The 9389-nt window shown below is 48.1% G+C and overlaps 1 protein-coding gene across 2 annotated transcripts in view; it reads right to left on the bottom strand.

Annotated features, from left to right (window-relative positions):
- Tmem181 (transmembrane protein 181) overlaps positions 1 to 4607 on the bottom strand; it is a 68171-nt gene extending 63564 nt beyond the window's left edge. For both annotated transcript variants that reach the window (XM_008839555.3, XM_029566821.1), the window contains exon 1: positions 4457 to 4607. In XM_008839555.3, the coding sequence (XP_008837777.1) occupies positions 4457 to 4587 (131 nt within the window). In that variant the 5' untranslated portion in view covers positions 4588 to 4607. The remainder of the gene's footprint in view (positions 1 to 4456) is intronic.
- Positions 4608 to 9389: the final 4782 nt, after the last annotated feature.

Genomic DNA, 9389 nt, shown 5'->3' with positions numbered 1-9389 from the left:
GTTCAATTCCCAGCACCCACATGGTAGCTAAGAACCATCTATAACTCCAGTCCAGGGGATCCAAGACAGTCTTCTGACTTCTTTGGACATTGCGTGACATGACACAGGTGCACCTACCTAACACATAAAATAAAAATATACATTTAAGGGACTGGAGAGATGGCTCAGCGGTTAAGAGCACTGACTGCTCTTGCAGAGGACCCAGGTTCAATTCCCAGCACCCACGTGGCAGCTACAAACCGTCTTTAACTCCAGTTCCAGGGGAATACCCACATGGCAGCTATGAACTGTCCTTAACTCCAGTTCCAGGGGAATCTGAAGCCTTCTTCTGACCTCCGCAGCACTGCACAACATGGGTACACTCACATACATGCAGGCGATACACTCACATACATAAAATAAAATTTAAAATATATATATTTAAAAAAGAAAAAGAAACAACTCTGGGGGCTGGAGAGATGGCTCAATTGGTAAAAGTGTTTGCGTAGCATGCACGCATGATGTCCTGGGTTTGATACCCAACGCCAAACAAAGCTGGGAGTGTTGGAACATACCTACAACCCTAGCACTAAGGAGGTAAAAATAGGAGGATCAGAAGTTCAAGATTTTCCTCAGCTACATAGCAAGTTCAAGGCCAACACAGGCTATATGCGACCCTGTCTTTAAAAAAGTAAATAAATAAATAGGGATCTAAGGGTGTAAACTCTTTGTCTGACTTCTTTAGTTTGAAACTATGTGTGTGATATTCTTCTTGACTGTGTGTAGCTGTGACGTGTTTATTATGGTATAACATTTAATCATGGAATAAGCTAAGTGCATTTATCCAGCCTACCGCTCTTGACTATTTAGCCAGCTTCTAGTTTAGGAGCATTATGACTTGTACTGATATGAACAATCTCCCCTTTGATGGACTTCTGTATGTATTCCTGTAGGGGACACACCCGATAGGAAATGCTGAGCCGAAAACAAGTGTCTACTCAGTCTTCATAGTGCTGCCATTCTCTGCAGAGGCTACACTGCTTGGGCCCCATCTACAGAGTGTGAAGGCTTCTTGCCCTTGTCAACATATCTGTCTTCTTCACTGTTGCCATTTTGGTGCGGACTATAGGGGACATTCAAGGAATTTTGCTGTGAACTTTGAGTTTGAGTTCCTCTTTTTCTTTCTTTCTTTTCTTTTCTTTTCTTTTTTTTGTCTTTTTGAGACAGGGTCTCCCTGTAGCCCCAGGTGGCCTGAAACTTGACATGTAGACCAGGCTGGCCTTGAACTCACAGAGATCCTCCTGCCTCTGCCTCCCGAGTGCTAGGATTAAAGGCGTGTGCCACCACACCCAGCTTATTCTCTTTTAAAGAGAGTCATGGAAAGCCAGCTATCTCTCTGCAGGAGTATGAACAAGAAGCAACTGTCCCAGTGGCTAAGAGCAGCCAATGGCATCAACTGCTACCAAGTTAAAGAGAACTGGATTACACCATTAAGCTACAGGACCAACGAAGTGATCCCAGGACTTACTGTTCAGGTTTGCTGTGGTGTTTTATCTGTAGCTGAATACAGACTCGGTGTTATCTTCACACAATAACATCTCTGTGAAGGAGACAGGGACTTCATTTTTCTGATATGGAAACTGATCATATTGTGGAAATCAGTGATTTCCTCAAAGCCAGAGATTCTCCAAGGACTAGATAGAACCCAGGAGTCCAGCTCCCAGCCTACTGCTTTTCTACCTTTCTTTCCTGGCAGGGGAGACAGGTGTCATATCTCATTCTGCGGAGATGGCTGTGAGTCCTCTGACCACAGGACTGCGGCTTCCACTTGGGGCAGATTTTGTAATCAATAGGCACACAGCCATGCCAGCTATCAGAGGGGCTGGCCATCTTTGGGAAAATGGGTCACTAAGAGCTGTTTTCCTTGTTTTACCCTGTTAGAGAAAACTGTCAACCCCCTGAGGTTTTTCCTGGACCTCCAGGGAAAAGAGGACCAGTGTGTTTCAGTCATTAACTGAAAAGAGCAGCAGCCAACAAGGTAGTAGCACATTTGCTTTCCTGTGAGGCACACAGAGCAGCTGTAACTACAGCTCCCAGCCTACAAGCCCAAGAGCATTTCAGCTGTGTGTGAAGGAACGACCTGCTGATACAAAGGCTCAGTGGAGCATCTGAGGATAGTTCAGTGACCTAAAACACTTCCTGCCTACAGAAGTCTGTGCTCAGGGGAAGTGCTCTGTCTACATAAAACATTATAAAGCACCCTGCCGTCCCCTTGCTCCCATGGCAGGGGGCAGAATTCATCTTTGCCCTTTTCCAACTGAGGCAAATTGGTTTTCAGGTTGACTCAATAGACAAAGTTGCTCCCGAGTAAAGATTCACATGCTTGCTATAGGACGGGCAGCCAAACTCCGTGAGTCACTTTCCCCAGTGAAAACCCTGGCTTCACACTGCCATTCTAATGTAGTCTGTACACACTGGTGTGTGGATGGTGAGCATTAGCCATTAACAACGGTCAACCTGACAGAATTCTATGCATCTTGGAGATGGGCCTCAGGCATGCCTGTGGGGGATACTCTTGATTGTGTTGATTGAGGTGGGACTCTTTGCCCATTGTGGGCAGTACCATTCCCTATCTGGGATCCTGGCGTGTATAAATGATGAAAGGGACCTGAGTAGCAGTGTGCATTCATCTCTCTCTGTCTCCTGATTGTGGATTTAATGTAATCAGCTGCTTTAAGCTCCTGCTCCTTCATTTCCCCTAACCAGACTCCTGAACTGTGAGGCAGAATAAACCCTTTTTCCCCTGGGTTGCTTTTGTGGGGTATTTTATCACAGCAACAGGGAAAGAATTAAAACACTGGTTTGACCTTCAAGGTCCACCTGGCCCTATTCCAAGATGCTCCAGACTCCCTGTCTGTCCCTTGAATAGATCGTGATTTTATGGCTTCAGGGAATTTGCACTCCTTCCTCTTCTAGAATTTTCCTCCACAGCTCATCATCCTGGTAAGTTCTCATTCTTCTCAAAGAGCCTTTCCTGACCACCTGTCACTCCATCACTTGCTATCTGTAAGCCCCATGTCTCCCTGCTCTCTGCTGCATCCCCCACGCCTAGGACAGAAGGACTTGGAGATGCTCAGTAACAGCCGAGTTGGTAAATGAACAGAAAGTGACCCAACTGCAGATTAGCCAGTTGTGTGGGTTCTTTTCTTGTCTGTTGCCTAATGGAGACCACGTGTGTATTCACTGGCTCCTTTGCCAAAGAACTATTCTTAGTGGGGACTAAACAGAGTGGTGGGAAACTGGTAGGAAAGGGGTAGGCGATATCAGTTCAATGATACGTTTACAACATCTGTGAGCTTCTTTACCTGTTGGGAGGCCTCATTACAGCACATGATTTCAGCACATTAAAAATTCTAATTCCATCATTATTGTGTGTGCTTGATATGTGTGAGTGCAGGTGTGCACAGGCCACAACATACTCACAGAGGTCAGAGGATGTGGGTTTCAGGGATCCAACTCAGGTTGCAGGCTTGAAAGCAAGCACCATTACCCCGAGTGTCTGATAGCACTCCATTTTTCAAATGGCCAATTTTTACTCAGTAATCATGACTGTAGCCATGATATATTGTCTATTAACCACCCACGGGAAGTCACTGTGCTTTTGATATTTAATTATGAGCCATCTTCTGAGGAATATGGATAACTATCAGCACGCATGAGCACCGAGTGTGCAGTTTATACATTAGACGCCGTACTTCCACAACCTTCTAGTTCAAGCCGTCCATTCTACAGATGAGGAAGCTTGAGCTATGAGTTAGGGAACTTTCTCAGTCATAAAGCTAGTTAGTAACACAATCGGCCTAGGCCCAGGCCTCCGGACCCGGTAGTTCTTTCTCTACAGCTCCATGAACTAGGTAAACACGTCCTTTGGCCACAGACACACAGACTTCAGAACTGCACAACACAAGAGTTGCCAGTTCCCAGGCTCAGGCCTCCACCTCCCGCGAAGAAGACAGAAATCAGCGCAAACCATCCCACCCTACAGCTCTGGGGGCGTTCGTTTGTGGCCACTCCATGCGTCTTCACCTGGGAAGGAAGAAACTGGGGCTTGAGACCATGTGCCCGGCCTTCCCGGGCCCTGAGCTCCCCAGCACAGAGGCGGAGGCCTGCTCTCGCTCCCAGACGCTCCTGGTGTGAGTGGGGGATCTGCACCCCAAAACTGGGCTAGGCCAGGCCCCTGCGGCAACAGCGAGGCGGCGGGGGTCGGGGACGGGGGGGGGAATCCGGGCGGGGGAGCCAAGCGGGGACCAGAGCCTGCAGGTCTGGTCTTCCTGACTCTGAGGACGGAGAAGGGTCCAGAAGCCCAGCGGTCCGGGTGCGCCCATGACCGAGGCGCGCGCAGCCGAATGCCCTGGCCATGCCCGAGGCTCGGTCCGGCGCTGCACTCCGGAGACAGGGCGGAGCCCGCCGCGCCTACCTGTAGTAGCGGTCATCCTTGAACGGGGCGAGGTCCTCCTTGAGCTCCCGGTACGCCTCCTGCAGCCGCCGGCACAGCTGCTTGAGCCCGCTGCAGAGCGGCGGCTCGAAGGCCGGGTACTCGGCGTCCATGCCCGCGCCCCGGCCCGCCGCTCCGCCCTCGGGACTGCCTTCCACGCCCCCTCTCCGCCGCCAGTTCCGGGCACCGGGGGCCGCCGGCGCGCTGGGCGGGACCCGGCAGGGGGAGGAGCAGGAGCGGGGAACCGCGGAGGGGGCGCGCACAGAGGCGCAGCCGCCCCTCGCCACCCGGAGGCCCCACCCGGGAGGGTGCCGCGCCCACCCGCCGCCCGAGGAGGACAACACAAGGTCACCAGCCGTCCCCGGAGGGACCCTTACGGGAAAGGGGACTGAGAAGAGAGGAGCCATGAAAACCGGGTTGAGAGCGGGCTCCAGCCTTCTTGCCAGGTACGAAAGGCCAAAGGCTAGAGCCGGCCACCGCGTTCAGCACCACGGACAGCACCCGCGACTTAACCCTGCCTTCTGAATGCAAAAGTGGTTAACATCAAACCCGTTTAGGTAACGTCATATTTTTTAACGATAATGGAGTGTGTCCAAGAAAGATGCCACGTCCTACCCCCCAAAAGCCTGGGGAAAGGAGTTACTCATCGGCTACAAGTTCAACAGTAGTGTACAAAATAACTCACAAATTAACACTTCCTCATGGGGTTACACATCCAGGGAGTGGTGTGATCCCTTGTAAATGTTTCCAATAGTAACTGCACAAACACGTGTATTGTGTTTTTATCTAGATCCATAGGTTCCCATGGAAGATCAGTCTTGGGAAACCTGTTAAAAAATATACATGGGTGTCACAATTGAATCTAATTTTTAAAATATGGGTCTGTCTTAGGTGCGTTTCTGTTGCTGTGATAAAGCAACTTGGGGTGTGGAAAGTTTAGCTCACAGTTCCAGCCCCAGTCCATCAGTGCTGCTACAGCTTCAAGCTGGTCACATGGCATCCACTCAGAGGCCAGAGAGAAGGAGCACATGCATGCTTGCACGTAGCTCACTTTCTCCCGTTGTATAGTTCAAGATGCCCCATCTAGGGAATGGTGCCAGCCACAGTGGGCAGGTCTTCCCACCTCAATTACTGTGATCAAGTTAATCCCCACAGACATGTCAACAGGCAACCTAATCTAGACAATCCTTCATTGAGTCTCTCTTCCCAGGCGACTCTTGATTTTGTCAAGTTGACTATGAAAACTAACCATCACTGGGTCCCAGGAATCTGGGTTGTCTAAATCCCTAGGTAAATCTATCACTCAAGTTACACGTTCCCAGGATTCCCATGCCTCCTGCTACCTGTACCCATGCTACAACTTCTCCACTCTTCTTTGCTGTTTATTTTTTATCAATTTTTTGTTTCTTCCCTGTCCTTTTGGTGACTCTTTGACAAGCCAAGTTCTCCTGTCAAACCTTGCCAACCTTCCCATAGCTCCTTATCACCTTACCTCATATACAGTTAGGTTTTAGCCTCAATTCACTGCTGTGAGCTTAATCATCTCAGGATGATGAAAACCACAGATCAAAATTGGACACTCAAGACACAGTGCAGGAAGAGACACACGAAGGGCTCCTTCCCAAAATACACATGCAGGTTTGTTTTCTGTAATTAGAAGCTTTGAACCCAGCATGTGCCATATTGCAAGTGCTTTATGACTGGCTACAAAGGCTTATCATTAGAAGTACTGGTCAACCTCAGAGATGTACGAGAACACTTTAAAATCCTCCAGCAAGCCTTCCCTCCATTTTTAGCCTGGGCTTTTGTTTTTCCTTTGCAGTACATTAGTCCTTGAGGACAGCATGGTCTTCTGGCCTCTCCCTTGTTGGGGTGCTGATCCACTTTACCTGCTAGAAACATGAGGAAAAACATCACATGTACACACACAAGGTGTAAATAGTATGCACAGCTGGGCCATACGATCACTTTCCCTTTCTACATATTTTATTCCCTAAAGAATTAATAACTACTTTTTAATTGCTTAATTTTCTATGTACTTATTAATTCAGCTTCAGGTGCCCCACCAATCCATTTCTAATTCCTTTCTAAGGCCATCCAGGCCTGGGAGACACTCTGTCAGATTTCCCTAGGAAACAGCTCTTTTGAATGTCTGCTCAGCTGTGGTTGCCCTCGCATCTGCTTCATGATGTGAGGGATCTCGCCACACCGTCCTGGAGGATTCTTATCCTCTCCTTATTGGTGGGAAAACATGCTAGGAACCTCTTGAGAATGGGTGCATGGAAATGTAAATGTTTAAAGTCATAAATGTAGGAAAATGGCATTCTTACCTTTCTGTGTAGTTTGACTAGAGATGAACCTATTGGTTGGGAATCATTTTCTCTATAGTCCTGAAGCCATTTCTCCATTGTCTGCTGGCTTCTTGTGCTAAGACCAAAGTCATGGTAGATCCAAATTTGCTTTGTAGACCTCCCCAGCCTTCAACCCTGGGATGGTATAGGAGTTTCATTGTGTTCAATGTGACTATATTTCACGATTGAATGAGGCTTTTCTTCTCCAGTGGGCTGGACTTTCGGAGTGCCGCTGCCCCTCTCAGTCACCCGTCTTTCAGTGTGGCAATGTCCTGTTGGGTTGTTTCTTTGGCTGTGTTCTTTCTTGTGTTCTCTGTTACCTGTGTCTGGAATCTGTTAGTTGGTCCTCTAATTTCTCTACTGATCTTGATGCTTTTGTTTATTTGCTCTACTTTTTAATCAACATTATTTTCCAGACCTCCAACAAACACTTTCATTTCTATGACGCCAACTTCAGCTTCCAAAATCTTTAGCTAGTTCATTGAATATTCCTTTTTTCCCCCACATCATCATCTCATGTAGCTCAAGCTGGTCTCAAATTTGCAATGATCTTGAATTTCTGATCCTTTTTCTGTTTACCTCCTTAGTATTGGGATTACAGGCTTGCACCACCATGTCAAGATTTATATGGTACTAGAGACTGAATCAGAGCTTTGTGCATTTTAGGCAGGCACTCTGCCAACTGAGCTACATCCTTCCCCAGCCCCCAAGTTCACCGAACATTCCTTCTTACAGAAAACCTTGTTCATGTTTTCATGGATACAATGGCCTTCTAAGGGCATTAATGATAGTTTTAAGATCCCCTTCTCTCTTAATAATTTATTTATTGCCTTTGGGTTTCATTTCTTTGTGCTAGATTCTCATGTACCTGTGGCTGGCATTGAACTCCTAATGTTCCTGCCTCCGCTTGCTGGGATTACAAGTGCACCACCACGCCTGGATGCTCAAGATGTGACTCAGTTCCTTTGTCTACAAATGGAACACAAGAACACTTGAGAGCTCTGTATGGGTGGGAGATGGGCCTTGTACTTAGTATTGGCTAAGCATTAAGTGTTTTTGTGCTTTCGGTGAAAGACCACCTCAGGACCACACACGCACCTTGGGACACACATCCGCTGCAACAAGGCAGCCTCCAAGCTCTCCGAGACCCCAGTGGCTGACGGTAATTCCCTGGTCATCTCCTTGCCCACTGCCATCCTCCTGTGATTCCATGTATGAGACAGAGACCCACTCCTATAAAATGTGATTAGGCGACGCTTAGTTCTGACAAAGCTCATTTGTCCCAAAGTCCCTCAGTTAATTTCCTTATAGGACACATCATGCCATTTTTAGGTTGCTTGTGCCTAAAACTGTGTTAAAAGTTGTGGCTGTGTGTGATATTTGCAGAAATGTCTGGTTACATTAAAGAATGGGAAGGCTTGAGGGAGCAGGCATGCCTGGAATCCTTTTCAGAAACAGATGAACTGGTTCTGCTACCCACTGTGCAATATTGTTATGTCACATTCCTGCAGCAGGGGCTGGTCTGCTTTTCTGTTGCTGTGATAAACCACTCTGACAAAAACAACTAGGGGAGGAAAGGGTTTATTTGGCTTACACTTCCAGGTCATAGGCCATCATGGAGGGAAGTCAGGGCAGGAACTCAAGCAGGAGCTAAAGGAAACCATGGAGAAACTCTTCTGTCTCTCTGTCTCTGTCTCTCTCTGTCTCTCTCTCTCTGTGTCTCTCTCTCTCTCTCTGTTAGCTTTCTTATTATATAGCCTAGGCCCACCTGCCTAGGGGATGATGCCACCTATGGTGTGCTGGGCCCTCCCACAGCAATTATCAAGACAATTCACGGGATCAGGCCAATCTGATCTGAGCAGTTCTCCAATTAAGACCCGCAAATGACTCTGGGTTGCCAAGCTAAGAGCTGAAGCTAACTGAGACACAGTGTGATTGTACCACTCCTCTCATGGAGAGATGGACTCTTGAGAGCCACCTGGCTTTGCAACTTGCTTGGACTAGTGAAATGAGCTGGCTGCTACACTAAGTCTCTGCTGAGGCTCACAACCATGACATCTGTTGGCGGCTTCCAGACAGCCCTCCTCTGTGGAAGGTACTCTGGACCTTCCCATTGGAGTCTCCAAGTGGAGAGAGACCCGGAGGAGAGGCTGTGTGGAGGGAACCTTGAAAAACCTAGGCGCCATGAGGCCACCTGATAGGAATGCCTGACAAGAAGTCAAGCATTGAGAAACTAGCTTATCAGAAAAACAGGACGTAGTGGTCAAGCCATCTGCATCTGGCAATCCCCGGGGCTCGATACCAGGAAATCAGATCTGTACCATAAGTCACCCACCCAGAATTTAGCAACTTAACTTCCTCATGCTTTATACTCGTTTGAATGGGCCAATAACCATGCTTCTGCTTCTGTACCCCACTTCTGCTCTATAAAAGTGCCAAAACCCAGCATGGGGGCGCGCAAGTCCTCCGAGGAGACTTTGTGCCCACAGGTACCTGTGTACTAAATAAACCTCTTGCTGTTGCAACCCGAAGGCTGACTTGTCCTCAGTGGTTTCACTCTTACA

The sequence above is a fragment of the Nannospalax galili genome, unplaced genomic scaffold, assembly GCF_000622305.1.
Source record: "Nannospalax galili isolate Female #2095 unplaced genomic scaffold, S.galili_v1.0 scaffold211, whole genome shotgun sequence".
Taxonomy (NCBI): domain Eukaryota; kingdom Metazoa; phylum Chordata; class Mammalia; order Rodentia; family Spalacidae; genus Nannospalax; species Nannospalax galili.
This window is presented reverse-complemented; position numbering and strand designations above follow the sequence as displayed.